The following is a 24,476-nucleotide window of genomic DNA, read 5'->3' as shown; positions in this document are numbered from 1 at the left end:
GTGGTCAAAAAAGTGTTAACAAGAAAATACCAAAAGAAGATCATACAAGCAAGCAGTGAATTGTCTCCGCACGGTCTTTGATTACACGGGCCCGCACCGTCACGGTTGAGTGCATAGCAATGTAAGAGATATGGAGCTTATAGCTGAAAAATTGGCCTCTTTGAGTGTTTTTGTGCTTTTCAAAAACAAAAACTGATTTTCGCCCCGCATGAGGGAACCCGGGCATAGACGGTCGGGACCTGACGATCAAGTTCCCGGACTTTGTCACCCGGCCCTGGAAAAAAACCTCAATTTTAGGCTAGTTTTGTATTTTTTGTTTCAGAATTATAAATGTTGTTAACGTTTTTACTCGCCCACGTGCCAAAAAACTTTTGACCACCCCCGTTCATACACCCAAAACTTTTTAACCAATGATCATCCACCAAGGAATTCCTGAACACTCCCTAAATACCGGTGCACGCGGTGGTTTCAGAAAAATATCGCCCAACACTAAGTATTTCATGTGCCTTTAAAAAATTACATCACTCACGCAGGCTAGCGACACTCCGGCACTTATTGGAAGACATGAAGTACAGCAGACAGTTACATGTACAATGTGATTTTCTAATTTATAATTAGGATTACGTCATTGCCAGAATGCCAGAGCTTGTTTCATTTGTTCATTAGAATGATTGACAGCGGTGGGCGGACTTATACTCTAAAAATGTGATTCTCTAATAAATTATAGGTCACTAGGTCAATTCGGACCGTCTCTTCCTCAGATCTCTATGTAGGACTCTATGGTATCTTCTCATTACACGTTCGTAGTAAGACTTGGCCGGCGACGACGCCTGTCTTCAACAGCTGTATAGCACGGTATAGGCAGTTTGCAGAGAGTGTCGCTTCTCTACCTTTATTTTCTCTGACTCACGTGTGTTGTAAGAAAATTACATGATATCGATGCATCGTCGCATGTAGAGAACTTGATTGTAATCGTATTTAAGCATATAAAATTATAAAATGTTGTCGATCGCAAGGGTTGGAGCAAACTGCTTACGCAGTAGTTCACATTGTATGAAATCACTTTCAAATCAGAGGCATTTTTCAAACATTTTACGGACGGTAAGTGTGTTGTAAATCATGAAATTGCAACTTCCAGAAAATTCGGAAGCATGGCATGCATTGCATGCAATGGCACACGTACACACACACCATCAGTGTACAAAGACCACGCATTGCTTTTAAAGGGGTATTTTGTGATCCTAGCAAAAGTAGCATCCTCTTTTTATGACATTTTTCAGTAGATATCCACGAAAAAAGCTTATTCCCAAAATTTCAGTTGATTCCGATTTTGCGTAAACTTGCGAGTTATCACATGTATCATGCATGCATGGACATGGTTATGCATGATTTGTGATAAACTTGTGAGTTACCGGTACCCCTCATTTTGAAGCTTATGATGTTGCGGACGTAACGAAGTAACAGGATTTTTAAATTAATGCTTTGAATTAATTAGCGCTAATCATGCTAATTAAATATTCAAAGTTAATGAATTTTTCTGGTGAATGAAGTATTTTACTAAGCTAGGCCAAGGTAGGTATGTGAGCATTCCTTACCTGAGCATGCGCAATATTCAGCCTCTCTCAGCATAGGGAAATCGCGCACCGGCGCCATTTTGGAAATTCATTACGGTAGTAAATTTTACGGCGATGTTTTTGAAAAAAAATTTGGGGGGAATTAGATTGAGTTAAAAACAGTTCCAAAGCTTACAAGGTCAAGTCAAAAGGTTGAACTTGATCATAACCCGGAAGAGGTCAGATGATTCGCACGTGGTCGCGGCAAATTTTGGCGACATTCTAGTGGGTTTGAAAGTGACGATTTCGATCTAATTTTTTCGGAAATTACTCTCCAAATATCTAAATAACGGAGTTGAGCGGTAAGTTAAATGGAGCACTGTGGTGAATAAAGGTAGTTTTTGTACATAAAATGTTTAGTTTGATGAGATTGGATGGATGCCTTGCGCAAAAAGTAAGTGAACTGGGGACTTTGTGTAGTATGAATTCGGCGACTTTTGCCAGTGAGTGAACATGTTTAACCCGGCATGGTTTGTGTATAAATTGAATGGGCTCATGCTGTGGATGCTGGAATAGATTCTCATTCTGTGCCGACTATGAGTCGGGGGAAGAAGCAAATTTGGACCTTTCCTATTCCTATCCCATCATGCATAGCGCTAGCAGATTTTTGCTATGATAGATGCATAAATCACATCGGGTATGATGGCCGGGTGGGGGGGACACACAGGCCGCTTTTTTGGCCATTTTCCTATTTGATTTTCTAAATGTTCAAATTGATGGGGGGGCGTACTCTTATGACGCCTTCGTCATGGGGGGGTAACTTGAGCAGGAGTGACCCCATTCTGATGATCAAGTGAACTGGCCCTCGAGTTTCCGCAATGATCTTTGGAATAGGGAGCATCGCCAGCCAGTGCTCCAAAGGGTGCCTGCTCAAAGACAAAACTTACGCTGGGGGAAGGGCGGGGGGTTCATACTTGAGCAGGAGTGACCCCATTCTGATGATCAAGTGAACTGGCCCTCGAAGTTTCCGCAATGATCTTGGAATAGGGAGCATGCGCCAGCCAGTGCTCCAAAGGGTGCCTGCTCAAAGACAAAACTTACGCTGGGGGAAGGGGGGTTCATACTTGAGCAGGAGTGACCCCATTCTGATGATCAAGTGAACTGGCCCTCGAGTTTCCTCAATGATCTTCGGAATAGGGAGCATGCGCCAGCCAGTGCTCCAAAGGGTGCCTGCTCAAAAACATTTTCCTGGGGGAGGGGGGTGATCAGCTAGTGCTTATGATAAATTAAACATTTTAAAGGGTGCCCCCTCAAACAAATGACCCCCCCTTGTATCAGTGAAAAGGTGTACTCGGTGGGTAGTATCAAAACCGTGAGTTTTTCAATGACAAAAAAAATAAAAAATAAGACACTTCAACACAAATTTCATCTTTTTGAATAGGTTTTTCTTTATTTTTGCATTATATGTGCTGTTGGTCCTCACTGTGGTTTCCCAGGGACTGCCTTTTGAGGAGAGCGAGAGCAATCGCTCTCTACTGCTCTCCTTAAATCGGATATAGGAGAGTGATTTTTAGCTTTCCTTAGTTGACCATTCTCTCATTACATTTTATTGTAAATGTTCTAAACAGCTCTTGAAGGCTCTAGAAGAGCTATTCAATGCTCTCCTGCAAATTCCAAAGACAGTCCCTGATTTCCATCCTCAGTCAAAGCTGGAATCTGCATCAGAAAACAGAAATAAAACAAAATGTTACTCATACATGTTCATTTAGTATATTAGGGGCTATCATTTTCATGGGGCTCCCAAATTTACAAAAAGTCAGCATCAATAAAATTTCGACCCCCCTATTTCGGCAACAAAATTTTATGACCCCCTCCCCCATCACCACCCACTGATACACCTTACATGTACCCCCTGAAGAGGCTAAAATTGTATTCAGTCTTTTTGAGTACAGTATCTGTGGTCATCTTGCAACTCCCTACATTTTGGTCATCAAAAATGTTATGACCCCCCCTATTTTTCTTTCCAAAAATTATGACCCCCCCTGTATATTTGGGACCCCTCCTTCCAAAGAAAATGATAGGCCCTTATGTTCACATCAATACAAATTCAATCAATCTAGGATTACATTTACAGTTCAGTACCGTAAATAGCAAGTGCTTGTTTCTTAAAATTGTGTACAGTATGCACAGTATAGGCCTATAAGCATTTTAATATGTGCATGCACAAAAAGTTTGTACAGGAAATTGGCTGAAAAATTGAGACATTCAAATTAGCATATCTCCGCAACCACATGTCGTATGACATTCATTTATGCCTCATCAGTTTTCTTTCATTTAGCTCTTTAATATGAGATTACTTTGATGAGAATAAAAAAAAGTTCAATTTTTTTTTGTATTATACCTAGCCAAGGGGAATTGAAGTACTAAGTAGTAGATTTGCGTCCAGAACTTTTTGAAATCATGTGCGGCCGTTTTTCATTATTCATTATTCATTATTTTTTTTCCTACTGGGAAGCTTCTCGGAAAGTGCAATTTCCATCAACAGATAGATGCTCGAACTCGAAGATAGCTGTATTAAACAGACATGTAAGAGTTCATATATCGCTTTAACGTTTTGCAAAAAATTACAAATGGTCGCATGTCACGAGGTGGTCCATTTTGTGTTACATGGTCAAAATGGTCAAAAAAATTATTTGTTAATATGTTATAGATATTGTAAAACTGCAACATCTCATACCATTTTTACCTCAAAAATGTTTATCGTTTTGGCGTAATTGCCTAATTAATAACTAATTAGCCCATAGGCCGCAATGTAAATCAAAATTTTCAAATGCGTTTTTCTCAAATTGGACCTTATTCACATAAAATACCCCACAACAAATATCTGAAGTTGGATTTTGTCCAATGTGCTAGGATATGTTCACAACATAGTGATGCATCAGTCTCACCCTTCACAAAAAAATTATGTAATCGCATTCACGATATACAGGGTGTGCCAAAAAAAGTTGATATTTTTAAATTAAAATTTATTTAATCATTCATATTTTCCCAACACTACTTCCTACCATTTTTATAATGCAAAATTAGTTTCCTTGTGCAATTTCCTTTCAGAAAATACATACATTTATCATGATAGAGTGAATATTAAAGGAGATATGGACCTTTGCAGTTTTTGCACGTGATTGCATTGACTTCTGTGCATTTAGAGGCAACCCGTGGTACAAAATGTAATGAGAAACTAATATGGAATATGAAATTGATCAATTTTGAAGTCAATCTTGTTTCTTTGAGTAATTGGCTCTAAAATGAGACATTAAAAAGCTCAATATGACAAGGAGTTATGAAGATACAATAATTTATTCAAACCAACACTATGGAAATCTTACATTTTCCTATGCTAATACATTACTCCTGACCCACCTGCTCCTGACCCACCTGCTCCTCCACCCCGTCAATTTTCAATTCCAGCTGATGCCATTTACTTAGTTTGACTCACTTTTCAGTACTAGTTTACACAGTTTTAGCCCTGTTCTTTAGCTTTAAAATGAGACCCAAAGTAGCTCAATAGGACAAGGGGTTGGTTCACTATGACATTTTTCATTCGCCTACATTCGAAAAATTGTAACACCTCCACCTTTTTTGGGGTACCAACTTGTGACATGCGACCAAATACAGAAAAAAATTGATAAAAATGATTTTTAATAGTACTCGCCCATCTCCATGCACGGAAGTTTACCCGCGTGAAACTTTTTCTTTCATCAGCTTTTATAACACAACTGATGAAACGCACAATTTTATTGGTTGATTTATTATTTTCGTGCTCGTAAAAGACGACGGGGATCATCAAAATTCGGATGCAGTGATAAGTGATGCTTGGAGGTGCCTGTCGGCTATCAAGAGTCAAGACTCCTTTATTTCTAAATTTCTACCGCGTGTTCGTTTGTGATGTCGCCGACGGGTGAATACGTTTTAACACGTTATTCGAAGTGGATATCGCAGCCGGCATGTAAACACGTCACACATGGAGCAGATCTTGTACATGTACAATGTACTGCTGTTGGGCCAGAGCCAAAATTCCCGTTTGTGGCCTTTTAAATTGTAGCTCTGTTAGTTCGCAAGGCAAACTTAAAAAAACCGGGCAAAACAGACGTGTCATTTATCGGTATGACATTTTCGTTATTGATGCTGCCCTATTTTAAGTTTGCACAGAAGAGGCATCTCAGTTTGAGTGCATCGATTGTCAGTAAATTACACATATACTCACTCTAAATTGTTCATCAAACTAATCCTGTGTTCCTTATGAAAAGAACCATATGCTGCATTGCATGTACAATCACCAAAAAAGATGAAAAACGCATCTAAAAAATTCGGTACGTGCAAGCTTACGGCCCTAAAATCAAAGTCATAAAAACAGCGTAAACAGAGTGACGTCATCGCTTTGCAGTCAGAGCCAATGACGTAAGCGCTGACATGTACCACGTGACACCTGATCATGTGATATTTCATATTTACGGGAATAAAAGTTGAACTTGCATTGGAATTGTGTGCTCTGGAAACTTATTTTTTTCTGGATTCATAATGGAGTATTAATTACAATTTCAAACATGAATGTTTAGGTAAGAAGTACAACAACCCGTGTAATTAATATTATGACAAACATGCAGATATTTAAGCTTCTGGAGCCTTGTACTGTTTATTAATTGCTCCATTGAAATTACGTTGCACTCGCTTTCTGCATACAGATCAACCCATACCGTACTAGCAGAGCTAAGTACGGTATGGGTTCCTCGTACTATAGCTCTGTGCCTGTTTATTTTATGGATTTTTTATGTTCTTAATATAAACAAGTAAGTTACAGACTACATTGTACATTCACACACAAGAAAAATAGTCCTAAGAATCAACACGTTGCCACGGTAACACAAATTCATTGATGTGGCGGGACGGAATGATAAACTTAATGTATTTGTGAACACAGTACATTTGTTGAATTTTTATCAAAAGTTCTGGGATAAAACATTTGTTTCTAACATTGGTATTAACTTCAACTATCCTTCTTTTGTTATGGGAGGAATTATAAAATTCACCCCCTTCTTTATAGTACGTTCATTAATTTTTTTAAATCATGTCAATGTGGCGGGACGGAATTTTGTCCACCATGTCAAAATCAAGAAAAAAAGCAGTTGATTCACTTTAAAACTGACAAAATTGTTTTTTCTTTCACTTCCAATGAAAAATTATTGCAAAATATTGACTGAGAAAGAAATTGTTCATAGATTCCTGAACTTAAACAAATCATCTCAAAATGTGGCGGCGCCGTGTTTTACACCAAAGACCCTGAAAATAGAATTATTGCTGGCATCCTACCACAAAAGGCCTGAAATAGAAGTTAAAATGGTTTTGATCTTAGCAAAGTTGATGAATTCAATTTTTATGTACTCAGGAATGTTTATTACCATAATAGTTGATATTTTGGAAAGTTTTGACTAAAATTTTTTTTTCGTCCCTTCCGTAACATAAAAAAATCCACCTCAAAATGTGGCGGGACGTAATATTATACATATTTTAATTTATTTCTTTATTTTTGCAAAGTCCACTGACATTTTTTTTAGTGCTGAAATTGTCTATACAGAAGACCTTTATACTGGTAATACCATAAACAAAAAAATCCTATCTTTTTTAAATATGCAGTAACATCAAATTTAACAATTCCGTCCCGCCACACCGAGAGGGCGCTGCATGTGTATTTTATTGCTTGTATTCCAAAATTGCAGTGTTGTTAATTTACCGGTAAATTACGGTAAATTACCGGTAAAAAATGGTAAAATAAGTAAATTATAAATGCGCTTTAAAATGACAAATAAAAATTCAATTATTTTCATATTAAGAGCTACATAGATACTTGTACAAAGTCCTGTTTTGTAAAATATGCCTCTCCAGATGAAAATTAGCTTCATAAACAAAGCTGAAGTTGAAAGAAGTGAATCATAAGTCATGCAGTATTTACGTACATTTTTAGAAAGTGTTTTCATTTTTCTCTCATAAACAGACACACACAGAGCCTGGCACTCGGCACTACTCCCTATTCCAGAAAAATACAGCACTCATTTTTTGGAATTAAACAAATATTAATTATCTTGTTTTGATGAATGAATTATGAAACATAGCTAAATCCTAAATCCTTTACTTAGTTCTAACTGCCAATAAAAGTCATATTTTACTGTACATGTTCAGTCAGTTATTGGAAATAAGGGCTGACGTGTTTTTAGGGTGTTTTTCGTATGCTGTGACAACCAAGCCCAAAGACCAAATTCAAGATGTGCATTTAATTTTTGGAAGACACATTTTCTAATCTTTTTCATTTATAACCAATTATCAAAAATGACATAAAATATTCAAATTATGAGCTAACTCTTAGCCTTTACTCAAACTTGTAAATGCTTTTAACTTGTAAATGCTTTTAAAAATATGTATTTAAATACTATCTTGTGTTAAAAAATATAAACATCTTCATATTTCTAAACATGTTTTGGTGTTTATAACATCACTATACCTTCACTGTACAAACAAGTGTTTATGAAGTGTTAAAGTGTTTATTAAGTGTTGCTCTGCTGTTTTTGCAGTGAAGTCTGAGAATTTTGCTCTAATTTTGTGGCTACAATTGTAAGAAAACATGCAATTTTTTTGTTAATTTCCCTTCAAATTGGCTAAATATTAAAATTGCCGGGTAGAACTAACTAAATAAAAGGATTAGGATTAAACTGTTTCATTTGGTAAAACAAGATAATATTTTTTAATTCCAAAACATCTGTATTTTTCTGGGATAGCTAGGGAGTAGATACCACTTGAGAAAACTACATTTTGTGTACATTCAGTTTTTATGCAATCACATACTTATTTTCATTTTCATGGTAGAAACACTTAGGCTGTATTTCATGATTGATGGTAATGAACCTGACCAGGCCCGTACGGAGGGGGGTCGCCCCCCCCCCCCCCCATGTGCAAAAGTATACAAAAAGTCCCAAAATATGACAATTTGCGAGCAAGGTCCACTTTTTCAAAATCAGCACCCCCCAACAAAAAAAAATCCTACATTCGGGCCTGAACCTGACCTTTCATATTAGGATCTGAATAAGATTTGCAAGGATGCTAACTATGCCATTAAAGGGTGTTAAAACTTTACAATGTAGAATGAATGATGATGTTTTACAGCATATACTCAAAATACACAGGGCACACTTTGATAAAACAGAGACAAATAGCATTTATTTTCTGAATGATATGAATCAAAAGGGTATGTAGTTCACTCACATTTGTGACAAAAAATCAGAGAAATTTTACCTTGAGTTTGCTACAGTTCGTTTTTGTTTATAAGTTTTGTTTAGAAAGTTCACAAGATAGGCAAGTCATGATCAATGGAGTCAGGACTCAATGGAAATTTAATATTAGGCCAAAAAAAAATATTGTTGTGTTGCCCTCAAGTGGGAAAATGGGAAATTTGGGTCGGACGGTCGGATTTTTTTTTTTTTTTTTAAACCTTCAGTTTTTAAAAATCCCCTCAAATATTAAATAATGCTTCTTCAATTAGGGAAGATTTGTTGATTTTGACTTCTGGATACATGTTAGACATCAATTAAAGACTAGTAATTTTAAGTGAAAAACATTGAGTTTTTGAACAAATCTGTAAAAATCATCATTCAAAAAATATGGGTTGGGGAGGGGGGGGGGAGGTTGCTGCTTTTAAATGCTTTCATAATTTCATTAGCCTGGTTTAATATAAGACTTAATAATTTAGTGAAAGTTTTGAGGTGTTGTTTTATTGCTTGAGTTATAAATATGAGTGTTAAATTTACTTGCAAGTCACAAGAACATCCTGATCGGCTGAATGCACGATCACTGAAACTTTCCAGGCCAGGCCTGCGACCTAAGTTAATTTGTACATATAGCAGATAGTAAAGTATGGGCAGTTATAGTAACTATACATGTAGGTAGCTACAAAATCATTATTTTAACCTAAGTTATGCAAATATGGCAAACAATATTGTCATTTAATGTAAAACAAACAAACAAAAACAATATTATTAGAAGTTTTAATAAAAAACTCCTTTTATTTCATATTTGACTTAATTTACTTATTTTACCATATTTTACCACGGTAAATTAAGATGGCGGTAAATTACCGGTAATTTACCATGTAAATTAACCGGTAATTTACCGACTCACAACACTGCAAAATTGACGGGCAAATTTTACTTTTTTTTTGCCGATTCATAATCTTTGGTAAGTGGTCTATTAAACCAGAGGAAAAAGTCACTCCTGTAACAATTTCTAAATTTTAGGTTGAGTGATGACCATTTTTGGCTCTGGCCCTGTTGTCCCGGGATGCAGAGGCCACCGGAGGATTCACTGTGACTTTTGATGACTGCAAAAATGCGTTCGAAGGCCATTTCTTGCTGCAATACGTATTAATTTTTTATATTTTTATGTTTTTACACAAATAATGAAATTTTACTGAAATAATGAGTTTTTCATGCGGGAGGTTTTGGAGCATGCGGGCGGTGGACGCAAATCTACTACTTCAATTCCCATGGCCTAAATTGAATATGTCTAAAAATCACAAAGATCATCAGGGGGTAGCTTAAAAAATGGCTCACAAAGTCAAAAATAAGTAAAAATTACACTAAGAATGGCACAATTCCAAGCCATTTGGCTAATTTTAAAGCTTTTTTCACCATTTTTTAAAAATATATTGCTTACAATATTAAACGTTTCTAGATTATTTCCGATGCTTTACCCCCACAATGGAATGCGAGACCTGGAAATGTGCACAGGTCGCCATTTGTGGTAATTTCAACATGTCATGATCAGGGGTAGCATTAAGGCCCGAAGGTCCGGGGTTGTTTCCCGTGTTTTTCACTCCCGAGCTTGCAGAAAATCCAAATACATGGGGTGAAAATTAAATCTCGGGGGTGAAAATATTTTGCAGTGTAGCCAGGGGTAGGAGTAAGGTCCAAAAGTGGAGGGTCAGAGTTCACCCCCGAGCTTGCACATATTCCCAATATAGAGGGTGAAAATTAAAGGAGGATTTCGTGATCCTAGCATCCTCTTTTTATGACATTTTTCAGTAGATATCCACAAAAAAGCTTATTTCCAAAATTTCAGTTGATTCCGATTTTGCGTTTGCGAGTTATGCATGATTATGTGTATTACACTGCTCCATAGACAAGACGTTGTAATTTCGTTCTGGTGCACCAGAACGAAATTCAAATTTATGAAGTTATGCATGATTATGTGTATTACACTGCTCCATAGACAATGTGTTGTAATTTCGTTCTGGTGCACCAGAACGAAATTCAAATTTGGCGATATTTTTGCTAAACGAATTAATCTGCAAGAAATATTTGGTACATAAACATTATGTAGCCAGAGGTATCCAGTGGTGTAAAAATCTCAACTTTTTTTGGGAAAAGTGGGGGGATGAGGCTGTGGATCACGAAATGCCCCTTTAATATTTTTTTAATTTAGGGGTCATTCACCCCCGATCGGGGGTTAACGCTACCCCTGGTCATGATCGGCTGTGTTTACTTCTGAACTTCCATTGCTTTACACAGTGTCATGCTTCAGCGAATCTGACTAGATTTTGAATGCAATGGTCTCTAGCCTAGAATGTGAAGCTATCACTATCAGTGAGCAAATTCTTGGCTAGACTTTTCGAGCAACCACACCGATCAGGAGTCATACAAGATTTTGGCTAAAAGAAGATTAGGTTGGCCAAAATTATTTAAATGTGTTTCCTTTAGGCCCTTCACAATTGATTCTTAGTTTCCTGTTTCATGGTTGAAATCAAGGGACGAGGCGACTTTAAATTATTAATTATCTATTATTTTCTTTATTTTAAAATAAGTGGTCGCAACCTGCATCAACTCGTTTTGACAAGGAACATGCATTTAATTATTTACAATTATGTTTGATTTTATACATAAGTGATGGTACAGTTATGTTCTTTGTTTATTCATCATTATTTTTGATATGATTAAAGTCAGAAAGTAGCGAATGGAAGTCATTAAAAGTTACTTTAAAAGAGAAAATCCAAAATATAAATAAAATAATTAAATATTTTGCAATCTCTACTTTGGACGCGGGCGGGAAACAGGAAACTAAGAATTAATTGCAAAGGGCCTTAACATGCATCCTAGGCGGGGTTCAAATTAGAAAAAGTATGTTTAGCCAGACACCAGTGACCAGTAACTCAAAAAAGTTAAATGTCGTGATTCAAAGTTTGAAAATTATCACACCATCATATTTAAAAACGTTAAAACAATCAAATTTGTTTCCATGTATACATGTACTGTTCATGTTTTATTTTGCCGCCCTGTTTGCCCTGTCATCACGACCAGTGTTTCTACATGTAGCAAGCTAAGAACAGCTGGCATCGAGTTTGGGCGCTGAGTGTTTATGCATGGGTCCAATTCTTTCAAATATATTCCTTTGAAATTGATTGTCATCTTGGTGGTTTGGGAGCCATGACAGTTAGGACACTAATTGGACTGTACCTACATTAATACTTTGGTGTTGCCTATCTTTATTTCAGGGATCATGGAGTGTGATCAACCCAAATCAACACAAGACACAGCCCACGAGGTTCTATGCCTCAGAGGGCGTCAAAGGAGCTGTAATAGGTATAGATTTAGGCACAACAAATTCCTGCGTAGCAGTTATGGAAGGCAAAACGGCCAAAGTACTCGAAAATGCAGAAGGTGCAAGAACAACACCCTCGGTAGTAGCATTCACAGCAGAAGGGGAGAGGTTAACGGGTATGCCAGCAAAAAGACAAGCCGTCACTAACTCTAAGAATACACTATACGCCACAAAGAGGTTAATTGGTAGAAGGTGGGATGATGCTGAAACACAGAAAGATATGTGAGTACAACTTACGACAATATTAGTTTGAAAACATTTTGGCAGGAACTTTCAATTTGGACACATAACCAAAGAAGTTGTCTTTCGGTAAAGGGGAATTGGGCTATTCCAGATATCCATATACCCCCTATGGAAGACATGGCCTTATCTTCTACACAGGGAGAGTGAATTTCAAATGGGTTACCTGATTAGGTGACTCCATTTGAAATCTACACCCCCTGTGTGGGAGATTAATAAGGACATGGCTTCTATATGGGTGTATGATTTTCAAACTAGAATAGCTCAGCACTTGGCTGTTCTGAGCATAGCATTAAGAAGTGGGGAAATGTACTAACTAAACCTATTGATGACCGAGTGATGTTCCTCTATTCTCTTCTCTCTACAGTAAGACAGTTTCATACGACATAGTGAAAGCCAGTAATGGTGATGCCTGGGTAAAAGCCCAGGATAAGGTGTATTCCCCAAGTCAGATTGGTGCTTTTGTATTGATTAAAATGAAAGAGACAGCTGAGAGCTACTTGGGAACTAGTGCCAAGAATGCCGTTGTCACCGTGCCAGCTTACTTCAATGACTCACAGAGACAGGTGAGTTGATCAATTACAGAATTCAATAGATTTGTGAGAGAATCAAAGTTGATTCTTGTAAAAAAATGATTGTGATATATGGTACATGAAAAGTAAACGAAGGAGAATCAAAAAGATTTTTTCAAATACTTTAGCAAGAATCTAAATGGATTATCGAGGCATTTAAGGGGGTAGGGCCTAGTACACCCCTGCCCAATTTTGTGCCTATTTTTGCATTTTTCTCAAAAATTATAGCGCATTGGGGACAAATAAGATATGTGTATTATAGGGGCAAGGACTACAACTACTGCACTGGAAATTTTATTTTAGCACAAACAACAGTTGTGAAGTTACTGTCAAAAATGAAAGAAAACCAATATTTGATCAATAAATAAATAACTACTTGCTTTGAGTTGCTGAATTTTCACTTAGTTGTAGTCGTTGCCCTATAATATACATATCTTACTTGTCACCAATGTGCTATAATTTTTGAGAAAAATGAAAAAATATGCACAAAATTGGCCAGGGGTGTAGTACATTGTACCCCCTTAACAAGCCTGGAAATCAGTGTCTGTACAAGCAGAGGTGACTGCACCAGTGTCAATGGAGAGGGAAACATTGGACTGCATTTCTTAGGTACCATATTATGATGCCAAAAGGATTGTTCATCATAATTTTGAAAAGTTTGAAGGGATACCTATGGAGAAGTTGTGACGTGTCATGTCAAAAGGAGACACTTTTGGGCAGGTTATCAATTTTGAGGTTTTTACATATCTTAAATGTAGAGATATTTTGCTCCACAACGCCGTTTTCCCTAATGAAATCGGACATTCCAAAGCGAAGATATTGAGTTAAGTAAGTTATGGTATTATAAAATTGGAAATTGAGATATCGGCCTTTAAAAATATTATTGACAATGTTGAGAGTAGGAATTACCTTCAAAAATGTCTCAAAAAATACAAGATGCCAGTTATATTCGGTTTGAAACTATCAGACAATATTTTTAACATTAATAACATCACAAATTCGCAACAAACCCAAATTGTGAAAAAATCACCCCGGGCAGATTTGTGGCTATTTCTCCATTTACGATCCTGCCCGAAAGTGTCTCCTTTTGACATGACACGTCACAGTTGTGGCTACAGGTTGAACAAGTTTTCATAATATTACTGATATAGTTGCCATGTAACTGCCTGCAAAAGTATATTTTATTGTCTTATGAATCAGGCATTATTCATATTACCTGTACTGTAGTGTGGTAAGCAGTGACATAGCTTGCAATCCTGAAAAAGGGTAACTTTTTAAACAAATGTCATAATGAAAGAGCCCAATATCGGTTTACACACTGCTATCTGTTATCTGTTGTATTCTAAGGGTGTGACTGTGAGACCAATTTTTCAAATTGTATACAGCTTTTACTTTTTGCGTAACCATTGAACAGACTCTAAAAGAACAATGCATTTTTATGACATTTCAAGATTAAAAGTATCTGGTACCTAAGATTCATGCATGATTTTGTGTGCATTTCTTCCTGCAGGCTACTAAAGATGCCGGACAAATTTCTGGTTTGAACGTGTTAAGAGTTATCAATGAACCTACTGCTGCTGCACTTGCTTATGGCATGGACAAGACAGAGGACAAAGTGTGAGTAACTCAATTACTTAAACCCCGTGAGTACTACTCCCTGCTGATTGGTTACAACAAAACCACTATTGATTCATTGAGCCAATCAGTAAGTTAAACTGGAAGGAATTTTTAAAAAACAGGCCTAGCTATGTAGATTACAGATCTGAGGGTCCAAATGGCCTTTGAAAAATTGACCTAAATAAATAACCACACAACTCAATTTGGAAGAATTGCTGCACATGGGAATCAAATTTCTGATTCTCTTCTAATTTGAGGCCCTGATATTATTTATACCTATGCATGTGTTTCTGTCAGCAGTATTGCTGTATATGATCTTGGTGGTGGCACCTTTGATATCTCAGTCCTGGAGATCCAGAAAGGCGTCTTTGAGGTGAAATCTACCAATGGAGATACATTCCTCGGTGGTGAAGACTTTGACAATGCCCTTCTCAACCATCTAGTTGCAGAATTCAAGAGAGACGTAAGTACTCATTCATCATATGATGGGTCTCTCATCATATGATGGGTCTCTCATCATATGATGGGTCTCTCATCATATGATGGGTCTCTCATCACATGATGGGTCTCTCATCATATGATTAGTCTCTCATCATATTGATTTAAAGAGTTTAACTTCAACACTACTATTTTTCGCTCACCTGGAACGTTTTCACTAGTTCGACTAGCGTCTACAGCAGATGGTGATGCTGCGATGATATCTTGTCTACGATCGGGATAACCTTCACTGATGACGTCATATGATTGACAGAATGAATATCCACTCGTATAAAGTACTGTATTGTTTGCAATAAACACCCCAGGGGGCGTTGCATTTTTCCAAAAGGGGGTGGGTAAATGTTATGGCCCTCGGTGAACGTGTCTAACATTGTGGTAATATTCTTGCACATTCATTTTCCTCATTACAGCAAGGTATAGACTTGACTAAGGATAACATGGCATTGCAACGTGTAAGAGAAGCTGCAGAGAAGGCCAAGATTGAATTGTCATCATCGCTACAGGTATGTCAGCCTTAAAGGCCCTTTCAGTGATTTCACAGGAACATTAAAAAAAATGGAAATTTGTCAGAGTTGCTTAGAAATAAAGAATAAGTCTACAGAATTTCATTAAACCACTTTTCCCTGAATACATCGACAAATTAGTCAAAAACAAGAAGTTTTAGAAAGGTTTTCTACTTCAACTCAGATCGACTCGAGAAAATCGAGATTATCGTACAGCGCGCCACCAATCGACTGGAAAAACTTCCTAGTCCAGTGTTTCTAACACGGGGAAGTAGAGTCTAAATTGATTTAAAACAGACGCTTAATTTTTGTAGTAGAAAACAAAATAAGCAATTAAACGTCACCGAGGCAAACTTGAAACTAACGGTCAATTCAAATATGAAAAACAGTTAAAATTGTGTATTTTGTTTAAAATAGTAGCTACTGATGTAATAAGTAGTAGAAACAATACAACGCGTGTTGGTATGGTGGAGAGTGAGCTTCTTTTCGATCTCGAGTCGGACTTTTTGTACTGTCAGTATCAAAAGTCCAGATTCATGTAAATGCTTTATTTTGTTTAAAATACACGGCTTTCGATCGAACCACTAGCAGGCTATGTTAGCACATCTATGCCAATTACAAAGGTACCAAAATCTGAATTTTGATGATTTTTACGATCGTCCGGATGAGCAAATCACTGAATGGGCCTTTAATTCAGTCATTAAAAAGAGGCGAAAACTTTGTATTACACCTTTTTCCTTACAGGTATCAGAGATGCCAACCCTCCCTAAAAAATCAAAATCCCGAGGTAAATTCTGTGTGTTCATTCAATATGTACTATAATTCATTTAAAATGAATTTGGAGGATGGAGCGACCTGTTTTTACAGCAATTGAGGGGCACATCCACACCACTTAGTATTTGTATAATGCCATTATTAGGAAGATATCAATTCTTTCCCTCTTTGCGGCAGTGTTTGATGTCCAATACCCTTAAGCCCATTTCCCAAGAGTCTAAGATCATTTGGAATATATTACAACTAAATTGAATCATATTATTTTTCTTTTCTTGTTTCAGACTGACATTAACTTGCCATATCTGACCATGGATGCATCTGGTCCCAAACACATGAACCTGAAGCTCTCGCGAGCCAAATTTGAATCCATCGTAGAGAGTCTGATCAAGAGAACCATTGAGCCATGTAAGAAGGCCATGCAGGATGCTGATTGCAATAGAGGAGACATCAAAGAAATCCTGTTGGTTGGTGGCATGACAAGAATGCCAAAGGTAAGCAAGGACATAGGCCTAAAAAAAAATTGTTTGATTGGCATAACCCGACCGACCCTAAAAATATATGCCCGACCCTGACTTTTTTGCAAAAAAGATAAATTGTTTTAAAAATAAATTTAAAAAAAAGAAGAAGAAAGTTCCAAGGCCTTTATCAAACGCAAAAATTACGAATTTACAGCTTTTAAAAGTAAAAAAAATCCCTACCTACCTACCTTAAAATTTTTTTCTTTTAGCCCGTAATGAAATATAGTGTATGCAGTGTTATATACCTTGGATTGTTGATAAGAATCACCACTGTATGGACTACTTGGAGCGCAAAAAGGCTAGCTGCATTGGCTACCTGGAGTAAAAAGGTTAACTACTTTTGTTTAACCTTAGCAGTTAACCCTTTTGTGCACAAAACAGCACATGGAGTTGACCATTTTGTTCTCCAAGCAGTCAGTATACACTTGCTATGAAGCTATGATATTGGTAGTATATGTTGTACACGATCTGATCAAATTAGGCCTCGGAAGGAAATTTTGAAACTTGATTATTATTATCATCAACTTGTCCAATAACAAACCATGATATACTTAATTAGAAGTGCTCAGCTAAACAGAAATACATCATGGAGGAAAGGTGTGACCGGACAAAAAAATTGTTTATTATGAATGTTCATTCTTAATCTGGAAAATATTTACTGCCAGGACATGCTGATATTCCAAATCCAGAAGATTCATTAGCAGAAGTTTTCAAAATATACCCAATTAGATCAACAAATTTTTCACCATTTTACAATCTTCCTTTCTGATCTCCAGGTGCAACAAACTGTACAGGATCTTTTCGGCAGACCACCTAGCAAATCAGTGAACCCAGATGAAGCTGTAGCCATGGGAGCAGCTATCCAAGGAGGTGTTCTTGCCGGAGACGTCACAGATGTTCTGCTTCTCGATGTCACCCCGCTGTCGCTTGGTATTGAGACACTGGGCGGTGTCTTCACTAAACTGATTGGTAGGAACACAACTATCCCAACCAAGAAATCACAGGTATGTTTTTACTGTATCATTACAAACTTTCAAGGCCACCTTTTTATAATGTCCAGAATTTTTGGATGAGGCTTGAGTGCTGTGATGTGGGGTTTTACACCCAATTTTTCGTCAACCGCATATCTTCCACTTTTAGTGGAAGAATGAGGAGAGACATTATCTGAGCACTGCAAATACTCACCTTTTACAGGATTGGGTCAACTCACATTCCGGAGCAACCTATGACTTATGAGCTTCAAAGATTTTTTTCTTGGTTTTACACCATGTGAATGTGACATTTTGATAGGAAATGTGTTGAAAGTGGATTTTCATTAATGTGAAACAAATGACATCAATCGGATACGCTAGATGCAAGACAGGATACATCTTTTTGATCTTGGTTATTCTATTGCATTGCACAAATTCCACCAGATTATGTTTGTATGCTGGCCAAAAGCAACTATTAACAGTTTGGCCAGTGAAACCAGCCCTCAGTGCCCTATTGAGTTGCCTTAGTGCCCTACATTTCTGTCTGTTTTCAAGCCATTGAAAAACATGTAATTGCCTTGGATTGGCTGCCTTTTCAAATTCTTAATTTGAGGGCTGAGTGAAACACTGACTTTCTTAAAGCTGATAGACTTGACAGTTGACAGGTGGGAAAGGTATCCACTTGGTTTTGACATATTAAGTTTGACCAGCCTACAATTACCAAACTGTGATCAACCTCTTGCAGGATGTTGTTGTATGCTTGTTCAGGACGAGATACTCCTATACCTTTATTCATAATGTAGACTATTTGATTTGATTTAATTTGTTGTGGTTCTGACAACCCTGGATAACCCAAGAAAGCCTCTATTGAATTTTAATTCCATTGGGGTCCATTTGAACACCAGGATGGGTTGGGAACAGTCATGGGTTAACACCCTACTCTTTTCGAAACTGGCTGTGAAATACATGTACAGGTATGGCTCTCTATACATGGGACTGACGGCTTAACGTCCCCTCCAAAGGACGGAGTACTTTCATGATTCATTTACCCAATTCTAAATGAACCATGGGAAGAGCAGAAGTGTGAATTTCATCTACAGATGTTGCCAATTAATTTCAGACATTTTTCCCCAAGTCAATATCCCAGCAAATCTCCACCACCTGGAATTGAACCCGGGATGCACTAAAGGCAAGTACCCTAACCATTAGGCCACGCCCTCCCTGCAAGTAAAACGTTAAGACATTTTTTATCGCAGGTAGTAAAAATGATGCCAATTTTGTGTGCACTTCACAGGTATTCTCAACAGCAGCTGATGGCCAGACACAAGTGGAGATCAAAGTACACCAGGGTGAGAGAGAAATGGCTCTAGATAATAAAATGCTTGGACAATTCAGTTTGGTAAGTTGCCTGGAGTTAATAATATGTTTTTAGTAACATGCCTGTTCGATATCTAGTTAGCAACTCCTTCATTATGTAATATAGCCTATGGAGTGATAATTTTACAACAGGGGCTCATCCCTAACTGTGCGCATCCTTCAGATTGCACCACCTGCTGTGGTTCATAACTCGCCTACCACTACAGGATTTCAACTTGACCCAGAATGTTTGGTAGGTGCATAGTCATTCATTGATGAGTGTTTTGGTGAGATTTTACTCATTGGGATCAATGTTACAACTTTGACACCAGAACAACCATGTTACCAACTTTCCTGGGATGTTAACAACTGTTTGCCATCAGACAATGTGTCAAATTCAATCCCTGTGGCACAACTCTGTAGAAACATGAAACATAGCTGATAAGTTCAACCATAAGTTCAAACAAAATGAATCAGCAATTCTATGTAAAATGATTCATGATTGCAATAGAATATTCACTAAATTGAAGTGTTTAAGAATGAGAATAAAGGTATTGTTTTAGTCGCTGTCGTGCATCTATCATCTCATATAACATGGTCGACATCATTATTTTTGGTGTAAAACAATTCGGCTTTGCCTCGTTATTTTACTTAAAATAATGATGTCGCCCTAGTTCTATGAGACGATAGATGCACTATTGCGGCGAAAAACAATACCTTTATTCTCTAATTATTATCTGAATCTATCGTTGCAGGTTGGCATTCCTCCAGCTCCAAGAGGCGTTCCACAGGTTGAGGTGACCTTTGATATTGATGCTAATGGTATTGTAAATGTGTCTGCAAGAGACAAGGGAACTGGCAAGGAACAACAAAGTGAGTAAAAAAAATTTTAATTACTAAACTGAGCTCAAAAAGAAACTTATAATTTTTCACAACTTGTGAATCACAGGGTCATATCTTAAAATCCTGTCCATCAAAATGAACCAAAATTACACACAGGATTACTTCAATACTCCACTCAAAACACATGTCAGTAACCAAGCTGTTGTCCAACTGACACAACAGTAAAATGCACTAACACGGAACAGCTGCCTGGACCACTTAAACTCACTTTCACAGCCCAATATTTGGCACCCAGCACAAGAAATCTGTAAGAATGCATACAAGATCCTTCCATAGATGATAAAACGGTGCTGCGCTCTACTTTTCACACACTTTATTTAAGAAACTGGCCTTGTTCCTTACTATTCCACTTACTCTTTGGGAATTATCACCTGTACAAGGAACCTGTAATCATTCTCACAGATTTCTTGTGCTGGGTGCCAATTATTGGGATGTGAACATGGTCCTGGAAGCTATTCCATGTCAGTGCATTTTGCTGTTGTGTCAGTTGGATAACTGCTTAGTTACTGACATGTGTTTAAAGTAGAGTATTGCAGTAAACCTGTGCGTAGTTTTGGTTCATTTGGATGGACAGGATTTTAAGTTATGACCTTGTGAAAAATTATAAGTTTCTTTTTGAGCTCAGTTTATTATTATTACATTTGTTTCTAGAAAGCAGGAATGGAAAGTCTTTAAATGTTTACTGGACCTATGGGGTGGTTTGTCAGTTCTTTTCCTCTAATATTATATTACATCAATAAGTACTCCAAAAAATTGCCAGGACCAACTGACTGACACTGCCACTGAAATATTAAGCCTCGCATGTTATGCCACAATGCTGGTGTTCATACATTGTATATACGCCATCGTAATGATCTTCATCGACAAATAAAAATGAAACAAATTTGGAAGAATGTTTTTTTTTTTAAACTTAATGAGATTTTATCAGAAAATGCAGTAAACATTTTCAGTTGGATGATCCAAGGGAATTAATAACCAGGTATAGATTAACATTGCAAATATTTTTTGGTACAAGACCTAGTAAATATGATCTCTGTATTTTTCTCCTACTAGTTGTAATCCAGTCATCTGGTGGTCTCAGCAAGGACGAGATTGAAAACATGGTGAAGAATGCAGAGAGATACGCAGCTGAAGATGCCAAGAGAAGGGTAAGCATAGCGATACTTGGCTTCAAGTTTACTATCATCAAGCAGTCAGTGGTGACACCAAATTTGGGTGATAAGTTTTACAGAGAGAATAAAGACTTATATGCTGTATGTGAGACCACAGTCTCTTTGTGTCATGTTAGCAGAGATGCCACTTCCTGATTTCAGGAAATTTTAAAGAAAATTTACCAATTTCAGGACATTTTTGCACTAGGGAACAGTGCATTTTCAGGATTTTTCCATATTTTTCAGGTAATTTTGACAACACCAAGTGGCATCTCTGTTAGGGTTAGCCAAGTACACTGATGTGTTAGGGTTAGATTTGAAGTGTCAGTAGTAATGTTTTAGAGAATTATTACATAAATGTACTTCAGGCAGAATGTCAAGATAGTTTTTAATAATTCATGAGGTAATCTTAAATAATTTGTGAGTGCTGTGATGGGGTTTTACACCCAATTTTTCGTCAACCGCACATCTTCCACTCGGTGGAAGACTGAGGAGAGACATTATCTGAGCACTTTTACCAAATTGTAGTAATTCATACATTTGAGAATACCCTATCATCTCAGTAAATAGTTGATCTCATGTCTAAGATGAGCGATGGGGTTGGACAGAAACACCAGTATGAAAGAAAAGGATCAAATGTACATGATTGTGGTAACCAAATGTTTGTTTGATTATTTCCATAGGAACGTGTAGAGGTTGTAAACTCAGCTGAAAATATCATTCATGACACAGAGAGCAAGATGGAAGAATTCAAAGACCAGTTGCCTGAAGAAGAGGTAAGTGTGCATTATGTTGCTCTGGTTGTATTGTACCCACAACCAGTGGGTTATATGGGCAGTTTGGACAGGGTAGAGAATGCAGGAGGCAAATTAGCATAGTTAGCACCCATTTCTAGGTTAAGTTAGCTTGTTGGCTCTAATATTTTCCCAATTGCCATACCAAATGATTGGGATTGTTAACCCCTTGTGTGCTACCGGGGGAAATATCACCCTCATTAAGAACTGTTTTGATTGGTTACAAAGAGGGCTATATCATGTATTAAACCAATCAGATATGGTACAAATAGTCCGAAGGAGATTAGGCTTAAAATTGCTTGGAGATCTAAAAGCCCCATATTGATTGGTTACTCAGATGATTATATCAGGTAATTAACCAATCAGGGGCATTATAAGGTAATAGTGTCCATAGGGTTAACTAGCGAAGTATCACTGGCAGAGAGCCTTGGTAAAACCTAATATAATGTCAATATGGATCATCTACGTAGTCTGTCACTTTAAAAAAAATGCTGCTACACTTGCAACAATACCAAAATGGTGGACTCAAATTAAAGCGTTTGAAGGAGTATGAGAAGATCAGAGGCCAACTGGCTGCAACACATGTTTTTTAGGTATTATCATTGCGTACAATAAGGAGGGCACATGCTTCTTTGACATGCGTATATTTTGAGGTATGTTGAATTTGAAACGTATAGATGGTTGAAATGGTTAACATGATTCATATTCCTCTATTCTACTTCCCCAGTGCAAGAATTTGAAAGAGGAGATCACCAAGGTCCGTGAGATCTTGGCCAAGAAGGACACAGAGGAAGCGGAGACAATCCGCCAAGCATCCTCAACCCTGCAGCAAGCTTCACTCAAACTGTTTGAAGTGGCATACAAAAAGGTAAGAGCACAAGGACACATACTTGAGTTGGAATAGTGGGGAAAGATTAGTTGAACAAAATTAATACAGAAAGGGTGTTTGGATTGCTGTATTTAAAGCGTGTTCAGCTTTTGAAAAATTAAAGTTGATTCCTGTAGATCTCAGAATTAAGATTTGGATTCTAGTATGATCATCTTAGGTGGTTAAGCCTTATCCCCACATTCAATCCATAAAATGGCGATAGGAAAGAGCTCATTGTTTTGTCATAACCCCAGTAAAATGAGATTTGCTTAATTTGGATATTATGGACTAGAAGTGTTTGCAAGGTGATGTACCACCCTGTGAGCATGAACTGTTCTTTGGGCCATTCACAGTATACAACTTTATTGTAATTAACCGCTGGGGCACTTTATCTCGGGAGTTTGGAATCAAGATTGTTTTGGAATAGGCCTCCATGGGAAGGTAGAAAACATGTGATAAAACTGGACTGCCCACCTTCAACCCAGTTCTGAATTTGATTGCTGTATTATTAACTGGTATCTTGTTTTCTGTTTCCTGTATAAATAGATGGCAGCTGAAAAGGAAGGATCCAGTGGAGGTTCCAGCGAAGGCTCAAGCGAAAGCCAGGGCTCATCGGAGGGCTCATCAGAGGGCACAGGGGAACAAGAGAAGAAAGAAAGCAATTGATTGTATTAACTGTACCATAGTCCCTATTTGTGGAATTCCCTGATAACCAGAGATGGATTCACTTATCATAATTTATATTCCCCGCAAGATATACAGTGTGAGCTGAACGTAGCAACTCCTAACATCTCCAGATTTTTAAAAACTAGATAGGCATGATGTACAAGGAGGATTTTATGAAGTCAACAATAATTACTTGCTGATGCCTAGTGACATCAGTAAGAACATTGTGAAACTGGAACAATTGAGTGTGTGTACTGAATTGGTTGTACTAGGGTTTGTAACAGTCTGCATAATTTTGAATATTCCATGTAACAAACTTGTTTATCGTAACAGTAAAAAATACTAATAATTATGTGAAATCATGGACCAGTGGAATATAATTGAAGTCGGTGCTGCTTCCCAAGACTGAAGAAAAGTGTTTATAAATAAGGCGGAGCATTGTACATGTAATACATTTCAAAAAGACTTGCTGCTTGAAAATAATGAGCGGTGACCTTTGATCCAAGCACAAACATTACTTTACAAACCTGTAAGAACGGGTCAAGTTCATAACAGGATGTTTATTGGGTACTTGCTATGCTTTCTGTAGATTCTGATCCCTTACCCTGCTCTTAACCATAACTAAGTGTATTTCTAGAAAGAATGGAAAGTTCTGTACTTAGAAAAAATATCAGTAGGAACAAATTCTGACGTGGGAAAATTTTTAGGATGGAACAAATTGAATTGTGCTTGGATCAAAAGTGGATCTTTCGTAACAACACGTTTAATAAAGTGATTCTTACAAAGTGATTCTT

The 24,476-nt window shown here is 37.3% G+C and overlaps 1 protein-coding gene across 1 annotated transcript; it reads left to right on the top strand.

Moving 5' to 3' along the window:
• The first annotated feature begins 909 nt into the window (after window positions 1-909).
• Window positions 910-24,476, top strand: LOC140148795 (stress-70 protein, mitochondrial-like). Its single transcript, XM_072170868.1, has 14 exons — window positions 910-1,101; window positions 12,145-12,473; window positions 12,859-13,057; window positions 14,574-14,680; window positions 14,981-15,143; window positions 15,589-15,681; window positions 16,737-16,946; window positions 17,750-17,977; window positions 19,239-19,343; window positions 20,056-20,173; window positions 21,257-21,351; window positions 22,038-22,130; window positions 22,876-23,016; window positions 23,563-24,476. The coding sequence occupies exons 1-14, from the start codon at window positions 1,000-1,002 to the stop codon at window positions 23,680-23,682; spliced, it is 2,103 nt and encodes a 700-aa protein (XP_072026969.1). The 5' UTR covers window positions 910-999; the 3' UTR covers window positions 23,683-24,476.

Source organism: Amphiura filiformis, chromosome 3 (genome assembly GCF_039555335.1).
Source record: "Amphiura filiformis chromosome 3, Afil_fr2py, whole genome shotgun sequence".
NCBI classification, from domain to species: domain Eukaryota; kingdom Metazoa; phylum Echinodermata; class Ophiuroidea; order Amphilepidida; family Amphiuridae; genus Amphiura; species Amphiura filiformis.
This window is presented reverse-complemented; position numbering and strand designations above follow the sequence as displayed.

What these genes read in the sequence shown, in the direction of transcription:
- LOC140148795 (XM_072170868.1), top strand. Translation starts at nt 1,000, where the DNA reads ATGTTGTCGATCGCAAGGGTTGGAGCAAACTGCTTACGCAGTAGTTCA. An exon ending in GACAAGACAGAGGACAAAGT is followed by an intron (nt 14,681 to 14,980) that starts GTGAGTAACTCA and finishes TTCTGTCAGCAG; the next exon opens with TATTGCTGTATATGATCTTG. An exon ending in TGCTTGGACAATTCAGTTTG is followed by an intron (nt 19,344 to 20,055) that starts GTAAGTTGCCTG and finishes CTATCGTTGCAG; the next exon opens with GTTGGCATTCCTCCAGCTCC.